At 45.2% G+C, this 23,844-nt stretch overlaps 2 protein-coding genes across 2 annotated transcripts; one reads left to right on the top strand and one right to left on the bottom strand.

Moving 5' to 3' along the window:
* The first annotated feature begins 148 nt into the window (after nt 1-148).
* On the top strand, nt 149-3,904 carry LOC306789390 (UAP56-interacting factor-like). Its single transcript, XM_079285314.1, has 9 exons — nt 149-291; nt 482-607; nt 703-869; nt 2,006-2,154; nt 2,452-2,524; nt 2,661-2,716; nt 2,906-2,980; nt 3,150-3,276; nt 3,388-3,904. Exons 1-9 carry the CDS (start codon nt 219-221, stop codon nt 3,487-3,489), a joined length of 948 nt encoding a protein of 315 aa, XP_079141440.1. The 5' UTR covers nt 149-218; the 3' UTR covers nt 3,490-3,904.
* Nucleotides 3,905-4,214: 310 nt separating this feature from the next.
* Nucleotides 4,215-22,069, bottom strand: LOC306789169 (TSC22 domain family protein 2-like). The gene is made up of 3 exons (XM_079284982.1): nt 19,636-22,069; nt 6,488-6,539; nt 4,215-6,103 (listed from the first exon to the last, which is right to left on the bottom strand). Exons 1-3 carry the CDS (start codon nt 21,414-21,416, stop codon nt 5,741-5,743), a joined length of 2,196 nt encoding a protein of 731 aa, XP_079141108.1. The 5' UTR covers nt 21,417-22,069; the 3' UTR covers nt 4,215-5,740.
* Nucleotides 22,070-23,844: the final 1,775 nt, after the last annotated feature.

Below are 23,844 nucleotides of genomic sequence, written 5' to 3'. Positions count from 1 at the left end.
TTACACAACCAGTTACATGAGGTTTTGTAACACACTGTTTTTGTTGTATCTTACTACATTTCCCACAATGCAGATGGGATGCCTGCGCGGCTCCGTTTACGTACGGGGTGGGAGTTGTGTGTGTGTGTATGTCTTTTGTAGCGTAACGTTAGCCTTAAAAGGGACGAACAGTTAGCACGGCTGCCAACCAGTCTTGTATGTTTGTCGCGGTTTAAAGTATGAACAACGGGGATGTTACAGCAGCCCGGAGGAGACGGCCAGTGGTTCCCGACAAAGTCGACATGTCATTAGGTACGGTCCTCGGTAGCGAACAAAAAAACGTTACTAGAGTAACGTTACTACAGTTAGCTGACGTTAACGGTAGCTACTGACGAGTGGGAGGCACGTCCATGTCGGGATGTTTGTCAGTTGGTAGCTAAGCTAAATATATCTCATGTGAGCACTTTGCTTATCTTTGCTTGTGTGATTTTAAATGTAACAGATGACATCATTCGGCTGAACAAAAAGGAGCAACAGATACAAAGGAGACAGGCCCCAGTGAACCGTCGACCAGTCAAGAAGACCCAAGGAAAGGGAGCATCGAGAACTGTTGGACCCGTCCAGAGAGGTGTGTGTGCGCGCGCGTGCTTAACTCCTTCTGTGGTCAAATTCTGTCAAAACAACTCTGTACATGTGTCATGTCGCTGATATTATCTTTACCAGGAGGTGGCGTGCCCCGAGGAGGAGCTCCTAAATTAAGAAACAGAAGAGTCCCCCCCCCACCTGGGCGACGACGGGGTCAAGGGGTCATCACAGGCCTCGCGGCCAGGAGGCCGGCAGCTCTGCTCAAACGGGTCAGCACGATCAACAGAGCAGCAGCAGCCAGCCAGGTAATGGAGGACGGACTGTAGTGCACACCCAACATATCGGGACATGTTACCGGTACTCCTTGTAGACTCGGATGTTTGTCTGAAACTTGCGTGGTAATTGGTGCAACAGTAAAACACAGTGGAGTAGTATGACCATTTAAAATATGGTAAACAAAGAAGGTTAAAACGGGTACATTATAAAGTGTCACGTGTGTATTAAAAGAGACAATAAGTGTAGTGGTATCGATGTTTAGCCCTTGTGAGGTTGGCATACAGCCCTTTTCCTGCTGTAATGACGGGTATAAAACATAGAGCGTCTTTTAATTTATAAAAAAGGAAAGTTAAACACACCGAAGATCAGAACTTAAAAGAAAGAAGAGGCAACAGACATCACTGTTTTTTTTTTATCCAGAAACAGCAAACTCACTGCCCCTCTTATACATCCTGTTGACTTCATCAGATGACCTTAGAAACCTTTCCATCTTGAGTCCCATCGTCCCGTAATTATCTATTAAAGGCTAGTAGGGCTCAGAATCTCAGCAGATGTGATTTAAGCTAGCTCACCACGGCATCCTTGATTGTTCTTCTCTTATTTTCTGTTAATCTTGTGCAAGGTATTGTTAAAAGTATGTTTTACATACTTATTATTCAGTTATGTCATCCCATTTGGAGATTAATTCATTTTTCTATATTTTTCCAAGTGCATACACATATTCACGTTTAATCTCTTACACACTGAAGTTCTACAGACGTATGCAGAAGCTGATTGTGTTGAGGTACTGTTACTCACTGAGCTTACCTGTCCTTTATAAGAGTTTAACGATGAAGTCCTCTGTCCCGCGTTACTTTCAGGTTTTTAGTGTCGAGCTGCATCACACTTGATTTCAGGCAGTAATTCATAGATTCATCATCGTGTCATTTTTCTTAAATCCGGTTTTATTTCTGACTAAAAGCTATTAAAATAATTTGTGGAAAAGGAGATTTCAGATTTGAACTAATCCTCTGCCTTACAACTCTGATTGGCTTCTGACGCCCATGTTCCACAGTGCCGTGAACCAACGTGTCGGCTCTTGCTGTCTATTTTTAGAAGCGGTCCAGCTTTTAAAACATTTTGTCTTTGGTTATATATCTGTACTTCACCGCACCTCCATTTTCAGAAAACAAGACAGAAAACAAAGCCATTCATTCAACGCACCGAAGCCCCGTACAGGAAGCAAGAGGTACCGAGGCGGCCGTACAGGCAGCCGGATCCTCCGAGAGGTCAGAATGCAACACCGGTCAGGAGACCATTTAAGCTGCGCCGGCGGTGAGAACACCTTTTATTAAAAACTTGTGTTCAGTCATACGGTGCACTTGTGCTAAGGTGTAGCTCTCTCTGAAAACACGGAGGATTGGGGTGTAAGACCCCAAAGTCAGCGTGTCTGCAGCAATGTCATCACACACACAACACTCAGTTTAAAGAGGTGTAATCTAGAAAGTAGTTTCATTTCAAATGGGTGTAGAGGAATGAAGACTCATCAACATGTTACTCTATGTGGTTAACTGAGTATACGGCATCACACACGGCTGTTTTTCAATACTGTGTTTTGTCCTCCTCCTGCAGACCACTGCCGCCTGTCCAGCAGACTCGGAGGGAAGCGCGCCAGGCAACATTTCTTTTTCACAGAGGACTCAAGGTACATGATGTGTTACTACGTGTGACATCAAGAGTTGTTGAATATTATCTGGGCATTTTAAGAGCTAAATCTATCTCCAGATAAATGTAAGTATACCACTTTGTTTATTCCTCTTGTCCATGGCTCCGTATCACAGGTCCAGGCCCAGGTGCAAAAGACAAATCCTCCCAGTTCTCCAATCAGAACTCAGCAGTGAGTATCTTTAGAGGTCACAGTCTAATTTTGCTCCAGTTGTTGAAATGCTTAATTGCCTTTTATTATTCAGTGACATGTGGGAAGAAGAGGAAATTGCACTAATTATCATTTGGAGTGGAAAGGAGACAATTTTTTGCAATTTCATAGTCTGTGTGATGCAAAACAACTTTCCTGTTTATCCACCAGGTGGCGCACATCGGCAGCCAGCAGTGGAATCTTGACCGTTTCAATTGACAACCCCACAGCCATGACTCAGCCCGAGTAAAGACCACAATCCCTGCACAATCTTTTCTTTACGAACATTAGTTTATTCATATTTAACAATGTCGATGTAGTCGCGCATTGTATTACACGCACACAAGGAAATTTGTAAATATGTCACACCAAACACCATCAGATACAAGTGACCGACTGTGTGACTCGTCCGTAGGCCTCCCTCTGCTTGGACCCTGCACCCCCCAGCAGCCATCCCTGCTCCGGTGAAGATGGAAGTAGCGGAGAAGAAAATACCAAAAGGAGTGCCGCTGCAGTTTGACATCAACAGTGTTGGGAAACCGGTGAGAGCATGCTACTTATATTTCTGTACTCTTTAATAACCCCACATCGTCTCAATACGATTGCTCAATCGAGTGTTTTAATGACTCGCTGGTGTCCTTCTCTTTCTACAGCAAACATCAATCACCCTGAATGAGAGATTCCGCATCCTGAAAGATCAGCGCACCACCACAGCACAGAGTGGCAAAGGCAGCCGATTTGTCACCGTTGGTTAGCCGGCGATAAAGACCGATGAGTATTCCTCAGAAGGCTGTTAGTCCGGCTCAGACCCACCCGGTGAAGCCCACCTCTCTGATGGGGTGGGGCGACCCTCTGACAACAGTGGGACACAAGTACAACGTGCACAACTGTGAGAAGTGTGTCAATGGAAGACTGTGAGTCCCCATTCATTTTCCATGTTATTGTACTCCACTGTCTGTACCATGGAGGTCCTATACTGGGAAGGAGGGAGCTTCTTTTTATTTTTAATCCCCCTTTGGACTTGGAACTGTGATGCATCATGAAGACTGCTTGGGAGTATTTCTTTTCAGAGAGGACTGCAATGCATTGGTTAGGATGGCACGTATGTTCTAAAACTTCTTTAGAATTGTTTTGTAATGTTTCTTCAATAAATGAGTTTCTCTTAAAAGATTCGGTGAACTCTAATGCTTCAGTTTTTAGCACACTGGCACCGAAACGCACCATCTCCCGTAGTCCAACAGTGCCCCCTGGCTGTCAAACATGAACCGACCACCTGCCTCTTTGAGAAGCACTCAAAGTTCACCAACACATCTCTGTACCTGGTGTAGGTTGTTGGCTTCATGAAAGGATACAGGAGGATCCAATGCTTTTATTTAGGGCAAGTCCACCAGTGAATTGTTAACGTTTCAAATGCTCCTAAAACTAAAATATATTGTATTCATGGAACTTTGACTCAAATTAAACAGACATCTTGGAATCTGAATATTGCTTTTATTTAAATACATTAAAATTTGCAATGTAACAAAACTATTGGCATATGAAATTCAAACACCATTTAATGAACGAACATGGCTCACTTCATTTTTCTGCGACTAGTGTCAGTCACACTAGGTTATTTTTCTCTCGGCTCCGCATCATTTCGCCCCATTTACACGGTTCACAGACTAGCTCACAAGAGTGCTGAATAAAAATGAGGTAAGAAAGTGGTTTGAAGATTACAGATCATGCAGAACATGCTGAACAGCAACAAGTTTGTGAAGGCGGAAGTAACAAAAGAAATGAAATACATGTGTGCATTTAAAAATAATCAATTGACACAGCTTTGCATCTTTGGTTACAAAGTAGGTTGAATGATTTCACAGCTTTCCCCCCCCCCCCGATCCCCCTCAGGACAAACATTGGGAGAACGAAAATAGAGGGGGGGTGATGGCAATACTAATTCACTTTTAGATCAAACCAACAGAATTTAATCTTCATCAAATAAATTCTGCAGGCTCACATTAAGATTTGATGTCAATGGGCGAAGGGTCACCCGTCAAGGCTCTTAATACTTTATATTATACAAAAAAAAAAAAACGTACATTCATACTGGCTCTTGACTTGAGCTATGAATTGGCAATTGCAGCGTATAATTTGAGTTAGTGTTAAACATTTGTCAGATTTCTTTCTTTTTGTTTTGCCTACGATGTTAAAGCGTTGCCCCCGGGACGAATGGAGAATCTGTTGAAACACTGTAGAAGAGGAAACAAGCCACCGGGCTACGGTTACAGGTGTTGTGAACTTGTTAATTTATGAGAATAGCAGCCCTGTAATAAATAAAAACACTCAACAGTAGAACTCAGAAGACCGATGCAAGAGTTGGACTTGATGTGAAAGTAACGGCAGCGGTGTGGTGCTCCGAAGAACAGACTCTCTCCCGCATCTTACTTTACATGAAACAGCAAGGCTAAAAAATACCCCTTCACCCACTCAATTATCTCATTTAAAGAAATAGTCGCTCTTTTTGACAATCTCTCCCGTCCGTCCCTTATGCGAGCTGAAGCCCCTCCCTTTCCAACACACCCACGGCTTGAGCAGGTCTCAGGTCAGGCCGTGAACCGGTCCGGCTCGGCGCCTGGTCCAAGAAAAGACATTCCTGTCCCCGAGCTTGGACCCAGCAGTCAACCGCTGCGGGAACATCGCCAAGATGAAAACAAACACTGCGACCTTCCACACACACACACACTTTCTCTCTCTCGATGATTGCATTAACACTGGAAAGGCCCACAGTACAGATGCATACACACTTACATTCCAACACCAATTCAGTCACACTTGCTAACTCACCCTCACACACACACACACACACACACACACAAGCACTGTACTTTGTGGTCAAGCTGGTGGCGAAGAAGACAAAACATTTTTTCTTCTTTTTAATTTCACATAGACTATTTGTAATAAGTTGTAGAGAAGATGCTTTTTTTTTTCTTTTTCCTGCCCTTTGCGAAGCAGGGCAGATGCACTTCAAGCGGAGGTGACATTGGGTTGCATTGGTTGTTGGCTGGGATCGAGCTGAGTCTGGAGCTGCTGGGGGTTGGGCTGCTGCTGCTGCTGGAGCTGTGACTGAAGTTGAGGCTGTTGCTGAAGTTGAGGCTGAGGCTGGGCCTGCTGCTGAGGCTGGCTGAGTCCTTGCTGGGGGGGCGTGGTGCCGGAGCTGGTGGCCGACTGAGCGGGCAGCTGAGACAGCTGCTCGCTGTTGGCGAGAGATTTCAACACAGCGTTCTCCCTCTCCAGCATAGAGTTCCTCTCAAACAGCTCCTTGATCTGCTCCTTTAAGACCTCCACCTCCTCGCGCACCGCGTACATCAGATGGCTTTTCACCAGGTCCTGCAAGAGACGGGAAATGTGCAACAACATTTAAAAAAAAGACCCGACCAGAGGCAGCAGTCACACGGAGGCCGATTTATCATGTTCTAGACAAGGACATCAGAAGCTACATGTGTGCATTAGAGTATATTAATGAAACACTCCATGAATCTAAAAAGAACATGAGAATAAGTCAAGACAGACATGAGAGCTGGATGTCAGTATAGCCAAAAATATAAAGAGGAAAGGTGAACACAAATGACTTGAATTCAGCATCATAGTACAGTAGAGTACACATGAATAGATTATCTGATGTCTCTTTCCATGTAACTGAAGACCTACTTCATACATTTTGAATTTAAAAACAACATACTGTGTATGATCCGTCGTGAATGGATTACTTACCATTGCCTGTTCAATTTTATTATCAATGGCAGCAACATTGGTTCCCGAGGCCCTGTTAAAAAAAGAAAAGTCATGTTAGAATCAATCCGAGTTCAGAATTCAAAACCTCTGAGAGAGAAAGTGAGAGAGATTTCTTGTCACAAAATGAATGACACTGGTGCTTCATTAAGCCAACCCTCTATCAGATCCTCACAGGAATCCAGTCACCTCTCATGAACATAACATACAATATAACTCCTATCTAGATCAGGTCACTGAGTTTACAGGAGAAATCAAAAAAAAAAAAAAAAAAAAAGCTTTGCTGCAGGCAACACAACAAATCCAAGCTCGCGCAAATCTTGCGTCATTTTGTGGAACCGACATATTCAGTGAAGGTGTGTTAATTAGCGCCCACATTCTCCCCCCTATGCTGATGACCCCATTTTATTTTGGGGGGGGGGGGGGAGACCTCATTCAAATTGATCACAAGTTCGCTGTAGTGCGCGAGGCAGCGGGCCGGTGTCTCCCGGTGTGACCTGCAGCGTGTCCGACAGGAGAGCAGCGCGGTGGTTTGTAAGAAAACGTGCACGGCATGGCGCTGGCTGCTGCGGGAAGCTACATCGGTAGCGGCAAGGGTGGAAATAGGCCAACCGGCGCGGCACCGGAGGGCGGTTTAGTGGGGCAGCTTTGACCACATTTAGAAAAGTGAAACCTGAACCGACGGGTGGAGGGGTCAGGGAGTCTCCTCTCCACCCACTTCAGTCACATAACAGTCACTGTGCCCTCCTGACTGCTGGAGTGTGTATGGAGGCCTGCTGGTGACAACCATTAATACATTTTATTTAGTTAAAGTTACCGTGGTTATGAAACAGTCTCAATGTAGTCCTGACTCCTTTATACCACCTCCATAAGCAAACGAGTCCAGCAGAGATTACTTGATATTTCCATAGTTTTCATAGGGGGGTTCCATAGGGGGGGGTCAGTCTTAATTGAACTAAATTCTTGAGAAAAAAAACTAATATTAATTAAATGTAGACTTTTCGCCTCTAGCACGGCAAAACAATGTTCAGCCAATATTAATTCATAACAGCTCATATCCGGTTCAGCGACAAGAAACTGAAGTGCAGAAATGGCGAAGAGCAGAACGTTTTAGGTAACAGTGTCACCATTAAACAGTTTCTCCACAAGGGGGAACCAAAGCGCTTGTCTTTTCTAACTCCATCATGACTCGGTGAATATATCTAAGCTCTTCAATAAGTTATCTAATCTAAATAAAAATGTTTGATAAAAATGCATCACTGCGGTATTTTGATATTTTAGATCGGCCTATTGATGTATTGGCCTCAAAGAATCCTGGACCGGTCGGACTCTAATAAAGAATCCTAAAAGAAGGTTTATGTCTGCAGCAACGGGTGACATCACCATGAATACCACCACACGCCAGAAAGATGCCTGCAAGTAGACACAAAGTTGCCTCTAGACTCCCCCTGAGGACACAATGTTCTGTTCCTCCACACCATCCATTGTGTGTGTGTGTGTGTGTGTGTGTGTGTGTGTGGCCAGAGGAAGCTCTCGTTAGATTGCTATCAGACGGCTGTGCCAGGGAAGGAATGTTCCCTATACCTCTGCTGCTCAGAAACACTGTCACTCACAGCCTCTTCGGGTGACAGTGCACTGCTCCCTTTGATCCCCGTCACATATGACAATGTCTAAACATGAGCGACATGCAAGTACATCATACAAGGAACAAAGTAGACATCCGTTACATAAGATACACATGGTGTCACTCGGCCTAGAGACACACCCATCACTTTAAGAAATAAATTACAAACAAGCACATTTCAGCAGTCAGTGCTCACTCGTTAGTATCTCTTCATCTCCCTCATAGACCACATAATGTGAACCCCCCCCCCCACTGGCTACATAACCAAATGTTAGAAGAAAATGTGTGTGTAATTTAGGTGAGGCCCTCCTATAGTCATCCACAGGCCTTTCTCAGTCTGAATGGAGTCTCTGGACTACACCCATGTGGCTTCATCAGTGGCTTCAGACAACACACGTTACCATTAACAAAATCACTCTGTAGCAGTAAAACATGGCCCCATCTTAGGTCAATTCACATGTCGAACCTCTTCCTTTATTTTCCGAAATAAGAGACGGGAGTTCAGTTTGTAAGCCGCTGCAAGTTCACAACAAATAGAAGGAACATTAAGATGCACTTTGGCTGTTGCCATCTTAATAAAAAAAGTGAGGACAGCTTTTTTTCTCCCAGCAGTTGCTACATAATTTCAACTTAACTCGGTAAATGTTTACTTTTACTCACTTGTGCTAAGAAATATCAAGAGAATGCACAATAATTATTAGTTGTAATAAAGTAAATTGTTGTCGTGGCCCTTCGTGTGAGTGAATGAATTACAGCTTATCAGGAATTACAACGCAGCAGTTTGTGGCGCACCAGTGATCCACATCCAGCGACGACTGTCTGAGTCACATGATTTGACGAAAGCTGAAGACGACGTAAACCAGAACAGAGAGGAGACGGAATGAAATAATCAAGAATGAGTGCGTTCGTTTCTGCAGACAGAAGAGGAACAGAAGGGCAGACACTCCCTGGAGTATCGGGACAAACAAACACAAAGTTGAGATTTTGTGGAAATAATTACCTCTGGGGAGGGAAATTTGATATAGAATAGATTATTGTGATGATTATTAATTAACTTATTGTCTGGTCTATATCAGAAATGGGGGGAAAATGAGCATAACGATCTCCCAGAATGGAATTTGATGCATTGAAATAGCTTATACAGTCCAACAGAAACACTAAAACCCAAAGACATTACGTTTACTACAACAAACGACAAAGCACATCATTTTCTGCCAGTCGACTAATCATTTCAGCTCTTTAGTCTTTGTTGTTGCTCCTAATGACTGAATGAGCTCACTGTCATTAAAACAGGGGGTATGAAGCATTTCTCCAGCTGGCTTCAGTGGAGGAAACATCGAGCCGGATGAGATCAAACCAGGAAAACTCAAAACACCCGAGTGTACCGTCAGTGGGACATGTGACGGGCCAGTGATGGGTTTGTAACTATGGAGACTGGAAAACATCAACCAACGCAATAATACTTCTCAACGTGTGAGGTGGATTTGGACAGTGAAGTAGTTCTGCTTCCTGGATTCCAAGCGGGTAAAGATGAGTTCGATACGTCCCAATTGGCTAGTTACACTGAAGCGAGCACGAATGCCAAGAGTCAAAACCATATTAGGACACCATCTGGTGCTCAAAGTACAACTTCCTCCAACAACTGGTACCGGGGGAAGATTTTTGGAAACCACAACATGAGTGAGAGTGCCTGGTTAAAGCACCGAATCCTGACACACACACACAATCCTGTTTAAGCTTCTACATCTCATGTCAAAGCCAAGAACTTGTTCCAGTGCCCTACTTGAACAAAACCTGTTTCGGTGCACGGTAAAGCCTCCTCTGTTTCCAGGGCTACAAAGCAAGCAGCCTGTAACTGCTGAGGGCCGGGCTGAAATGAAACAACGCTAATGAGGGTTTGATCTTACGCTGCCATCGATTATGCAGCAAACGCCTCTGTGAGCTTCACCGTCTCCATTAACGTGACTGACGTTTATAGGCTACGGGTAGATTTCGATGCCCCCTCCCCCCTTAACAATGTCAGCCGTAAAATAGGAACGGCAATAAAAAAAAAAATTTCACCCGGGCAGGTGGAGCAGCAGATAATGTGAACACTGAACAGTTGTCGCTCATTCAAGAGCAGCAAGTTTCCTTCAGCAACAACAAAGCAGAGTCAAGTTTTACTCGACCTGAGACATGACGAGACAAGTTCAGCGCTGAAGAGGCGGGGCCTGATCGTGTTCCCAAGGACAACAGGTGCACAAGTTGTAGTCTTTATTAATCTAGAGCGTATTTTTTTCGATCCGAGCTGTGGGTTTGTAATGCAACTGTGCGTGGCCAGCTGACCGTGAAATCAACACCAAAAGTATACAGAGTCTTTTTTTACACTCCTATCAGATTTGAATAAATTTACTTTCATTTTGTCCGACAACTTCCCCCATTTCTGACACATTATATCACAAAGCTGTGCATGTGGCGGGGCATTGGCACGCAGCCAGCCAAGAAGAAATGAGGAAGAGAGAGAGCGTCAAAACTGTTGAAGAATAACAGAACTCTGGTCTACTTACAGAGTGAGCTGTAGGTGGGACAGGCCGTCTCATGGAGGCGTTCATTTTAAAGTTTACACTTTTGCACCAAAGATATCAAGAGCAACTGTATAATGACACACATGAGATTTAAAGAGATGGTGGTGGGGAACCAGGTATGATGGAAAATATAATCAGCAAAGTAAATCCAAAAATAAAAGGACACAATAGGCTGAAATGAGTTTGTTTGTTTTTTAACTATGATAGTCAACTAGACTGGTTATTGTTCATGTAGGCAAAACTAATTAATTTTGACATTCATTTCAACTCTATCATTCTGTAGATCCAAAACCTCTTTTTTTTTACAACAGCCATGACTGAACTTTGGTAACATTTTGGAGTCGAGCAATATTTTAAACAAGGCAGAGTCTACAGCCATGCTAGGCTAACACCAGCATGCTAACAGTGTGACATTTAACAGCCATAATGTTTACCATGTTAACCATCTTAGCTTAGCGTGTTAGCATGCCAACATTTGCCAATTAACTCTAAACACAGCGTACAGCTGAGGATGATGGGAATGTCCTCAGCTTTAAAACTACAGTGTTGGAGAAAACCGAAAGTTTTAGCTGGACTCCTAAATATCTGAACAGTTCAAAATTGTTGCCGAATGAACAATTAAAAAGTTGTATGTGCTTTACGGTTTTCTAAGATTGATGAGGACGAAAAACAAAAAAGACAGAACAGGATGACGTGCTACTAGAAAAAAGGTCCTCTGCCAGGAACGTGTGCCAAGTGAGCCACAAGGAAGCCCGATGCCCATATGGGGGAGCACAGTCCACTGCAGGGCATCGTGCATAGCTCTACTGTGCAGTTGGTGAGGCTTAAACGCCTCATCTCTAGTATGCATTTAAAAATACATCCCTGTCAACAAACACAAGTATAAATGTGCCAAAATGTCACATGTATTTCATCACATTTTTTTGCTTTCACAATCTCCTCTATGACTTCATCCGGTTGCCTCGGTGCCAAATAAAGCAGAGATAAGAGTTACAGCCACAGTTGTTCGACTCTGCCAACCAGTCGAGTAGCATCACTTCATCATGTTACCTTATCACACAGTCGTGTGACATTGTCAGAGTTAGCAGCATATGAATTCTTGAGTGACGGCCAGGAACGCACTGTGTGAGATCACAGCGACCGTGACCTTTTAGCAACAAAATGTAGTCGGGTCATCCTCGAGTCGAGGTCGTTCGTGCCAAATTTGAGGAAATTCCCTTCAGGTGTTCCTGAGAAGAAGAATTGTGCGGACGGATGGACCAACAACCCAAACAAATAAGGCTCCGGCAGCACAATCAAATCGACTGAATTAGGGTCAATACCAAAGGCCATCCACAACAGCAGCACTCAAAATAATAAAAAGGGAAGCTTGGGGCTCATAACAATCCAATCTTAATATGTTGCCTTCTGTTGAAAGGAGATATCACTTTAAATTGGGCAAATGGAGGAAGCAAAAGTAAAACAGACAATAAGTCTTTCAGTAATAACACTACACACAGCATCTTATTTTTGATATTGCATCACAATGATGATTTACCTGTTTCTATCATCTTTAAAGTTAAATAAATGCAGTTGAGGAAGCAAATGGATGGTGTGTGTGTGTGTGTGGGGTAGTTCCTCGGTGGCTGGTGATGGTGTGTCAGCTCTGTATTTCTCTAAAAACAGTTTCATTTCCTGTCACTCAGATATGGTTTCATGTGCTTCCCTTTTCATTTTTGTAGAAGGCATCATGCGCTCTCTCACTGTGACATTATTGTGTGTGTGGAGTCCACATGTTACGGTGTCATGCATCTATCCAACAGCTCAATGATTAACTTAAGACGGAACTATGATTAACGGTCATTTGACAGAAACAGCGGAGTGTTGCGCTACAAACCAGGCTGTTATTGAGGTCCTGTGTTAGTGAGCATGCGCACACACACTCTTCAGCCTCACTCCTCCACTAAAAGGCAACAAGTTGAGGATGTTAAAATGAACAGCGTGAGAGCTGAGACCTTGGCTCGTCGAGACTGTTAATCATTCAGCAAGCAACATGATCAGTCAGCTGATCATGACGCGTTGTAAACAAGCAGCTTTTTCCAGATTAACTGGGAAGTGAAAATTCATGCGAGCGATAACGTTACAGAGTGCCTGTTCAGAAATATCTAGACGGCAGCGCTACTTCCTGCTTTAACTTTGATCATTTCATCTGTAGATTAAGGGCCTCAAGTTTTACATTGCAGGAAGGATATTTGGGGTATTTTTTTGGGGTACTTCCAAATAACTTTGATTAGATAATTGTGTTTAGAGCTGAACAATTTAAAAAAAATAAAAAGTTTCTGGTGCAATTTATGTTTTATACCCACAATGATACTGAATTGTTGTGGCCAACATTGATTTGAGTGTTTATATCTAATAACGTCGGCCAATATAATTAATATACACAAAAGAACAAGTCTTAATACTCAGCCTAATGTAATTTATGTATTACAAATTGTTGTCACATATTGGCCAACATATACACACATGGCTGCAATAGGCTTGTATCGTATTATTTGAGAAAAAAGATGAATGGATGATGAAAAAAAAAAAAACAATCGGTTGCAGCCGCAGTTTTTTACTATATTTGAGTCAAATTCCTTGCATGTGCACACACACACTTATAAAGATGATTCTGACTCCGTTTAACTGCCTGGTTTGTCTCTGCACACAACAATCTCAGCAACTAGCTGGTACGTAAGACAATAGAGCCGGTGGCCAAACTCGTGGAACACCCAGGCAGTGAACAAACCACAATGTTTAAGTGGCACAGACAATCCTGTTACAGTCACAGAGAGCACCAGAGGCAGTCTTTGGGAGAGAAATCACAGAGAGACGGGGATGTTGTTCGGGAAGTCTATTGGCCAATCCTGCGCTTGCTTCCAGGCTCAGTTTCCAAACTCAATCCATGCACGTGGAGAACGCAAAGCTCACTTCCACTGAACACCGCACACATGTTGTTGCACTATCGCAGGCCTGTCCAGTCCAATCCAGTATAGTACTGTACCTATCACTGTGGGCCTTTGAGTCCCTTAATCTGCTGCCAGACTGGAAGGCCTGGTAGAAAGCCTTGGAGGGGTTCCTGTGTCAACCACATTCAGGGAAAGAGAGAAAAGACAGACATAGGGACGAGTTGAAACAGTGAAAGCAGACTAAAGTCCTAGAAATTTTTCCTTATGTAACCCCCCGCCCCACCCCCCCAGAAAGGCTGGAAAAAAGGCTCTTTCACAAACACATATGTGACATTAGAACAGAGTAACGCAAAGGTGGGAGGGAGTCCTGACCTCACTGCAGGAATGTGTATTCAAAGGTGAGACAGCTTCTTTAACTTTAAGGGCCTCCCTCAGGCCATTTCTCTACAGCAGGCTGGCCATCACTCACGCTAAGGTAAACAACGCACCGTTTAAAAAGAAAGAATCAGCCATTACCTCTGGGTTTCAGCTGAAAAATGTAAATCCTTCTCCGTTGTTAACTGTGTTGAGAATTTACCGGTCATTAGTTACGAGTACACTTTGTTTTATGCCATGGGATGTATATTCCGGGAAGGGAAAGGAAATTCCCCCTCTGACCCCTACACACAATCACACACACTCATTTAATCTACTCCAGGCTTGTGCCTTTCAAAACCAACTGCTTCTCTCCCACAGTCAGACGAATGTAAACGCACACCGACATGAGCATATGCACACATACGCAACTACGCACACAGAGGAGCAAGCCAGCGCAGGCAGAGTTACACGCACACAGAAAGAGGAGTTCTTTTACAGCATGTGTGTGAATGTTACATGCGGCCAAGTCTCTTTTCCTAGAAATCTCGGGCACGGACTCCCTTGGTCACATCACCTCATGACCAAACACTCTCACAAAACTCCCCCTATGCCTCCGTTTAATTTTACTTTGCGGTGGGCAAACGGCCCGAGAGAGACCTCACACACACACACACACACACCTCCGCAGATATCCAAGTCTTCTTTTTTCAGAGCTACAACGCAGAGGACTGTGCAAGCCAGCACAGGTCAGACGACTTGGTGTCCAGCAACCTCTTCATGAAACGAGGTTAAGAACCGGAGGAGTCATCGTTCCTTGTTTTCAATTAGCAAACACTCGACTCTCAATGGCTCTCTTTGTTACTCGGAACTCTAACATGTCAATATCCATTTATGAAAGCCCCTCTTTGTAAACCAACTGTGTTGAGCAGTGGTGAAAATGCCGTCTCCCCCATAAACCCAGAGTACGGTGTGTGTGTGTGTGTGTGTGAGAGAGAGGAGAATGGAAAGACAGAAAAAGGGAGTGACTTACCACACATGTACACATACTGTATGTGCAAAAGTCCTCTTAAACCTCTGTCTCAAAGCAAACCAAGAAACGATGGCTGCACACGCTCAGGCTTTGCCCGATACTGCCCGAAAGCAAATGTATGATCTGGCAGCAGACTAAAATAACCTTTTGAGTGCATTCTTGCTGGTTGATGTCACACATCTAGCTGGAGCACATCACATGGTTTCTCCCTTCAATGTGGAATGCACTGCGAGCCAGTGGGCGCATCAAAGGTTAAGTTTCACGGTGCTGAACCTCTTAATAACCTTGCCACCTCATTGAGCACGAGAAAACCAACAGAAGGGGGGAGGGAGGAGCAAAAGAGTCAGTGGAAAGTACACAGAAAACAAAAGTGTTATCATAGAGTTTTTGCTTCTGCGTAAAGGTGTTGCGGAGGCGTAATGCGTCGGCCAAGAGCTGCGATTGGTCGATTAGGGACCGCTTATGCCATCTCCTGTGTTTCTGGTGCAAACCCTCCGATGAAGCTCTATTCAACAAATAATTGGTTGAGCGTGGCGTAATGGTGTTGGGGCACAGGAAAGCGGGCTGACAAAGTGGGGGTGGCAGTAGACACACAGCTAGAGTAACCGATAGTCAAGGGGGTGCAAAGAGGGAGGTGAGAGAGTCGTGTTGAAATCCCTCACCGCCAGTGCTCACCAGGCTTCGGGTTCTCAATCCATCCGCCACAGAGGAAAAGTAGGCCAAAACTATTTAGGATTCCAGCTGCCCTATGGGAGCTTCTTTCAGCGGGTTTTGGGTTGTAGACGAGGGAGACGGAGCACATGGAGGACTTGGCGCCATTGTGTGATTACAGCATGGCCACCGGAGGATATTGGGAGCTGGGATGCTAACGTCCCACTAGCACAGGTTAGTGACAGGACACCCAGGAACGTCATGCCTGAGACGACCGCAGGTACCTAGTTCAACTTTTTGATTCTAGGCTGCAGTTCCCCCCCCCAAAAAAGTCCCTTCTCCCACGGCACTTATAATAACTATCAGCGTGGAAACCGGTCAAACGGAAGCTGCTTTATCGTGTGCTGAATGCAGGCTGGCAACAAGCAAGCACTGTTTCACCACCGAAGGATTTATATACTAGGATTTTTGTTTTCACTGAAAATCGAACAAAAGTTAAGCCGCCAACTTCTCAAAACTAGAAAGAAAATGAGAGAAACTGGGTGAGCAGGACAGGAAGTGGGAGGCACTAAACTGATACCTAAAGCTTCATTTCTAATTGTTTTATTGCCACAATGTATTTAAAGGGAACTCCGCCTATTTTAACCATCAAAGTGTAGTTTCCGGTGTTGGGGGCTCCAGCATGGAATCTGATAAAGTGATAAAGTGACTCAATGACTAATTATTCTTGTTGGTGAAAAACCAGAAGTACAAAACAGCTGAAAAGTGAGTCTCTGTAAACCCTCAAGTAACTGAAGTACCACTTTCCAAAAACATTTTAACGGAGCATATTCTCAGCTGAGCTTATCTGCAGCACAGTACAGCACATCCTCAGCTAGCAGGCCACCGAAACCTTGGACTGAGTCGGTGACGGTCTTCTGCTCGTCAGAACAATGGAGGGCCTCCATACCTGGGGTGGGGGTCGAGGTGATGGCTGAAGCAAAGCCTACAACCAAAGTAATGCACCTTTCTTTTTGAAAATAGCTCTACGGCTGAGAGAAGGCCACAAGGATGAACGACTTGACTTGTGTAAATAGAAATAGAAAACAAACAGTCCGTTCATGGCCGTAGCAGAAGATTCATTATTACACTATTGCTAAAGACACTCAGGAGGGGAGGGGGCGCTGTTGAATGTAAACACCTTAGAGTGCACAGTTACAGGTATCGCTCCTTTACGGATACTGTCCAGCATTACAGCATGAACGATGGCAGCCAGGTTCAGAACTAAGGATTACCGTTGGCCAAAGATGGGCTTACTTCTACCTCTGTGAGCCCACAAAATGTCACACAATATGACCGGAGAGCCCCAGTGCAGAAGTGGGGAGCGAGCTAAGGAATATGAAATGAATAGAAGGTGGAGGGCAGTGTGAGGGACTCTGACTGAAAACAGGATACAGCCGTAAACCAGGGGTCACACAGGGGAGGGAAAGACCAAGTGGCACATGTCTCTGTGTCTCACACACACTCGAAAAATGAGGACGCTGTTAATGTCCATGGTGAATTTCTTCAAAAGTATTGCCTCAATTCCTCCTCGAGTGGCCCCTCCCCCCCCTGACATGGATACTTGTGCACACACACACACTAAGTCAACCCATCCCCTTTCACAGACACACCCCTCATCCACCCACACAGTCTCTCAATTCATGTTCACAGTAACTGCGCCACGATGTCCCTCCCCTCCCTCCTAAATCCAATTTTACATAAGCTACCATTACGCAAGGACAATAAACCGTGCCTCCCCAGCATGCGTGCCATAACGCACGGCCTACAGAAGAAATGCATTTACCCCACGAAATAAAAGAAACTCCTCTGTGAGCGCAATAAAGACATTATGACAGCGCTTTCAGTTGTTGAAGCCATCTGGGAAACATTAAGCAGAGGGAATCATATTCTAAGTATGAGAACAACAATCTGTAGTCTATAGCTCCACTGTTTTGCTTTAATTACTTGCAGTAAAAAAATTAAAATAAAAACTACAGGTTGGAGGAAGATGGGAACAATCATTTGCGCCCAAGAGGTTTTCCAGGTTGCGCAAGCCGCAGAAAGTCTACAACATGCAGTCAAAACTGAGTGTGTGTACAATAGCTTTCTGTGTTGTGCAGATTATAGATATTAGCCACTGAAGTAGTCCATTTGAGGAGAAGATAGAAGTGTTTTGTTGTGTGGGTGGTAGGGCAGTAAGAGACTCAATTAAAAAAAACAAAAGTGCACGGGACACATGGAAATTAGGCAAGAGACAAAAAAAGCTGGAGGGGATGTAGCAAGCATAGTTAAAATGCCTGGTGAAGTGAGGCACACCTCCTCCACCTCTTTGAGCATACCACAGTTGCTGGTGCAAATGAACGTCATTCAGCACTTCATCTGCAGGTAAACAACTGTCACGCCGCGTCTGTCAGTCAATCGGCGGGGGTGGGCGGTACAAAGCACAGATTGCAGCACTGATGCTGCAAAACAAACTCTGAATGACTGCTCCACAGCTCTTGAATTGGGAGTGTGCATGTGGATTTAACCAGGTTGAAAAAGGCCCTAAACAGAGCACACAGTGCTTAAAGCTCACATTGTATTGCAAAAGAAAAGAGCCAACAAGCACAGTTGGTTGACACACCCCACTGTCATGTCTCTTATCTGTGGAATAGGGCCACAGTGGAAAGACTACTGCTCACTGTCTGATAGGGCTTAGCTGTCGTAAGAGGCTCCCGCTCTTATCAGCCTGGCTGGGTCCTCTCACCAGCAACACATGGGTACTCCAAAAACACACTGAAGCCTGTGGCGTTCTCACAAACCTAAATAATGGTGTCAATGGCACAACGGCAACGATTCAGAGACTGAGTATTCTATGCACTCTAGGGAAGTTTACATTTATCAAACGCTTTCTTAATAATTGTCCATCCATGTGAAGAAAAAACAATTAGTGCCAGAGTTCTGCAATCTGGATATCTAGTCTGGTCTTCACTCGGGTATACTTTTAACACTGTAAAAGGAAACGACAGAGATTTAAGGTGCTGTATCATTTCCGCTCACGTGTGCCGACTAAAAGTGAAACTAAACGCTACAAATCAGGAATTAAGAGAGCGAGAGATTACTTAAGGAAAGGAAGTAAATGCCATGACCCATAATAAGATTGCCACATGTACACAATTGTAGTCATATTTTGCCACGTACTATCTTGACATAACCTAATTATCCGTAAGGAATAATACCACATTTCAATCTTAACCCCGATGTGTAATATTTGTATGAATATTCTGTGTGACATACACTTTCAGAGGATATAAAGATTAAATGTACATAACTCCGCTTATGAAACTAAGAAACTGCATTTAGCAAGTGGCCAGAAGTAGCTTGAGGCTAACAGAAAGCTCAGCTAACTCCCTCTGCACGCTGGCAAACTAGCAACACAACTTGGCTGTCTGCAGCCAAGGCCACCGTCCTGGAGGGTGATGGCTGAAGAGGGAGGAAAACGAGGTTGGAGATATCAAATCTGCAACACAAGGCTTCCACAAACAAAACACAAGTTCACAGCGAATCCCAATACTACAGGAGTCGTGGGAACGTCTAACAAGTTGTTGCGTATGCAGTGGAAGCCGTGGATGTTCACCTCGAGTATGCTACACTCCACTTATTCTTCAGGCCCTAATGAGAAAGAACATTACGTTTCCTTCCTGTGCCACTTTTCTCTTCCTACTACACACTCTCCTCCCTCCACACCTCCCTGAAACAAAAGGGGGAAAACCTGTTGATGACCAACTACCTACTTGTGATCACTACACATGGCTGCTTTAACAAGTGCCCTGAAATAGGCCCAGTTAAGACTCACACAGTATCTCAATATTGATTGTTCAACTTGTGTGCATTACGTTGCACAGGCATGGTGATGATTCTTAACAGGGAGGATACTTTTCACACACTTTATATTAAGATCGAGAGACTGTTACCTGTCCACGTCCGCGTCGCTAGGTATGTGGATGCCAAACAGGCTGTTGACAGTCGGAGTGGCGAGCTGCAGGCTCTCAGGCATGAAGGCCTTCATCGGTTCCTTCCCAGAGGCGAAAGGAGAATGTGCATTGACGAGACCCTCTGACTTCCCTCCACCACCTTCCATATGTCCAAATCCAGTCGCCGGGAGGCCCTGCATCCCCAAAGCCATTAGAGTCCTGCTGTGGGGTATCTGACCTGGAGGCAAACTGGAAGTTGTCACATTTGGCAAGGCTGCACTGGAGGCACTGGGCACAGCGGTGGGCACACCGGAGCTCACTGCGATGGCAGGCACGTTTTGTACACCGGAGGATGTGGGGTGGAGGCCATGGGGCTGAGGCTGTCCAGCAGTTGTATACTGACTCACAGCGTGCTGCTGCATTGTGGATCCACCGACCAGCACGGAGCCTCCGACAGCCCCCATTCCTCCAGTCTGCTGCTGCAAGAGGCCTGGAGCCGGCTGTCCAGGAGGTACAGATCCACCTCCTGCTCCATCTCCGACCTGACTTGGCACAGAAGAGCCTCCAGAGGATGGAGGCAAGAGCGAAGGGTGTCCTTGTCCCACAGGCTGTGGTCCTGCAGAGAGGCTGGACACTGGGAGGGACTGGCCAGTGGAAAGCCCTGGCTGCATGGAAGTGGGCTGCTGCTGATAGTACTCCATATGGTTCTGTGGCAGTCCAGAAGACTGGCTGGTCAGGTGGTGGCCCATAGGAGGCTGCTGTTGCTGCAGAGGGTAAGCAACAGGCTGGGCTGAAGGAGGCATGATGGGGGACTTCTGTATGTGGACAACCGATTGAGGCAGGCTGTTTTGTCCGACGGGCAAGGCGCTCTGTGGAGCAGAAGGCTGGATACCTCCCACTGGCTTGCTGCTGGAGAAAGCACTCTGTGTGGCTGACCCACTAACGCCCTGTGGCCAGGCACCATAGTTTTGATGGTGGATTTGTGGCTGCTGCTGCTGATGTGGCGTCTCCACCGAATGCATGCGGGGTGAAGAGAGAGAAGCATCCGCCACAGAGCCCAAGCCCTGACCTGAGTGTGTCACCACAAAGCCTCCCGTATGCCCGAGCCCACTGTCTCTGTCTGCAGCCGGGTCCAGTGTCGTCGCACTGGCGTGCCTGATGCCGTCTACAGTCCTGGTCACAGCAGAGCCCTCGGAGTCCTTCTCGTAAAACTCCGTACAAGTCCATCTGCCTCTTCGAAAGGGTTCTCCGGTACCATGATCGAGTTTAATGACCCTGAAGCGCGAGGTGCAGCTAACCGTGGAGGTGACTGGTGGTGGAGCTGCAGGTTGGGATGCGTTTACCGACACACCGGCTGGCCCCGCGCCGGCTGCTGGAGCAGGCTGTTGTTGCATTGCCCCGGGCCGAGCGCCGATCCCCGGCGGCGGCTGCTGTCCACCTGGAGTTGAGCCCGACACTCCCACCTTCCGGAACTCCCCTGTGAGATTGCCCGACAGCGCGGACAACTGCCCGGCTTGAGGTATGTGCGACGGCGCCATAACACTGATCGCCTCTGGCTCCCCGACATTATTCAGGGCTTCTTCGGATGAACTTCTGCCACACGCGGGCTCGTACTCGGCCCGCGACATGTCGTAGATCTCTGACGACACGTCTTCAGCCCGGGACTCGTCCGGGTCCTCCAGACTTTCCGTGTCGTCGGCGGCACCGATAGCCGCCACCTGGGCCTGAGTCACACTAGTGATCTGAAAACAGCTCTTCTTCTTGGCCGGCATTTTCGACATATTGACAGCCTGATTTCCAAGTCCAGTATGGCTATGTTTATCCTCCGTCAGAAAGGGAAGAGCCGGATGCCGCTTCTAAGGGCTTATATCATATTAAACAGCAAACTTGCGTCTATTTTACTCAGCCTGGCAAACGATAACTGTAATCAATATCTACGCCATCCCTCTTCCTCTCTCGGTCTCCTGTTGCGTTTCATGAGCCCATAACGCAACACGTCGTGTCGTCCTGTCCAGCAATGCGGCTTCAGACACCGATACCAGCCGCCTGTAGGGCGATAGATCCAGAGCTTTCTGTCGGTCCCAGATCGGCCTCCGGATGTCCTGGTTGTGCGGTTGTCAAACGGCCGTTGTCGCAGTGTGTTGCCCAGCTGCAGGACCTACTTTAGGTTGAGGAGGGCCCGCAGCCCTCCACTCTCTGAGCTAGCTAGCGAGTGAAGCCAACTGGCTGCTGCACACTCCCCCTACGTCGGAACAAGTATGTGAGACATCTCGCCGAGAGGAGTCCTTCTGTACCCACTCACCTCACCGGCTTAAAGTCATTCGGTGGCGACACTTACTTTGAAGCAAACGGTCGATCGAGAGAGGAAAACGCTCTTAAATTCCAGCTTTTAAAACAAATGAGAATCTAAACAGCGCCCACAGTTGCCTCCCTCTCTCAGCCACTCTTGACAAGATGGCTATGTTGTATGTAGCCGCGCTGCATGGTGGGTAGTTAGCGTGCGCAAGGATGTTAACGTACGAGTCGATTGAGAATTCCCCCTTGTGCTGCGTTCAAGTCACCGTCGGAAAAAAGGATGTCTACGATGAGCGCACAGGTAATCGTGAATTAATTTGGGAAAGTGAACATGCAATGGACTCTCTTCAGCTGAATGTGCCTTTTGTGGGACCATGGGGCAAAAAGAGCTGGTGGTGGTGTCGAAACAAGTAGTTGATTAATTGAGCAATTATGTTAATTGATAATTATGTTAATTATGCTAATCTCACTCTTCTGTGTCTTTTTTATGCTGGAATGCTACCTGACGGCAGATTTGCAGTGTGGTGATTTGATTAAAATAATTAATTTAGAAATAAGCACCACAGAAGCTGATAAAATTAAGTTTTTAAAATTAGATTTGATTCAGGGACCCTCTTAAAGTCAGGACCCTAAGATCAGGTTACATAGCAGAAGTCCCCTTAGGCCTTTATGAAGTCTGTTCATTTTGTCCTTGATTGGTCATATTTGAGAACAACTTCTTAATTAAATAGCACAGCCAGATAATAGTCATGGCAACTAGTGATTGAAATAGTCATGGAGTTTATCTTTATCAAGTATGCTCATCCTGTGTGAATAATTGACGTGATATCTTGTTTCCAAAGTTATTCCTTAAAACTTCAAACTTCAAACTTTATTGGAATGCACTTGAATGTATCAACTTTATCTCCTTCTCTGTCTCTCTCTCTCTCTCTCTTTTCTCACTCTCGCTCTCGCTCTTGCTCTTCGCTCTCTTCTCTCTCTCTCTCTCTCTCTCTCTCTCTCTCTCTCTCTCTCTCTCTCTCTCTAGGTATTTGTATTTGCTGCAGTATATGAATAATAGCTTTGTATCAACCAAATTGAATCTGTAAAGACTGGAGAACCAACGTTCCTTGCTCGCTACAATAGTAATTAAACACCCTCTAGGTAAAAAAGGCTATGGGATTGTTGAGTTGAAGTATACCCTTTTAGTTGTAATATTTCTATGATCCTTTCCATGACTCTATAATAGTACACACAAGGAATTTATAATAAAGCACCCTCACAAAACAAGAACAATAGGATCATGTGATCTCTTTTTATACTGTACAACCTCTACATGTAGGAGAATTCTGATAATATCAGCTGGCATATTACAGCATTCACGTGACCTTAACACAGCTAACCTCTTTTCTAAATTCATTTAAATAGCACCGTTGCACTTATACTCAGCCTGAGTTGATTGGTGCTGCGGTATTATAACAGACAGGATAATGAGCATGCAGTAACTCCTGTGATCACCACACTACTTTGTGTTCTTTAAAAAATCAAGAACAACATTTTTTTTAAAGCATTTCATAGAAAGCAGTGTGTTCTGCAGGAATTGACGAGAGGTTGAATAACCAAGCTGGGGTTGCAGGAATAGTATGCATCATGCATGACTAAGTCATACCTGCATTGCATCTGCAGCATTCGGTGAGCCGAAGAAGTGAATGTTTTTTTCAGCTTACAAGGTCAACAGAAATACCTGTGAATAAATACTTGGGGCTACAGTGTGACAAACTTGAGAAAGTATGTGAGTAGATTTGTAGACAATTTAAAGTGCTGCATAAATCAATCACCTAGGATGGTTTCAGTTTGACAAAACAAAGAATTCCTAAAAGTCCTCAAAGGTTACCAGTTTAATTAAGACATGTTTCTCAGCTCTGCCAGTCACGA

Source organism: Melanostigma gelatinosum, assembly GCF_949748355.1.
Source record: "Melanostigma gelatinosum genome assembly, chromosome: 15".
In the NCBI taxonomy this organism is placed as follows: domain Eukaryota; kingdom Metazoa; phylum Chordata; class Actinopteri; order Perciformes; family Zoarcidae; genus Melanostigma; species Melanostigma gelatinosum.
Note: the sequence above shows the minus strand (reverse complement) of the source record. Positions and strands in the feature narration are given on the sequence as shown.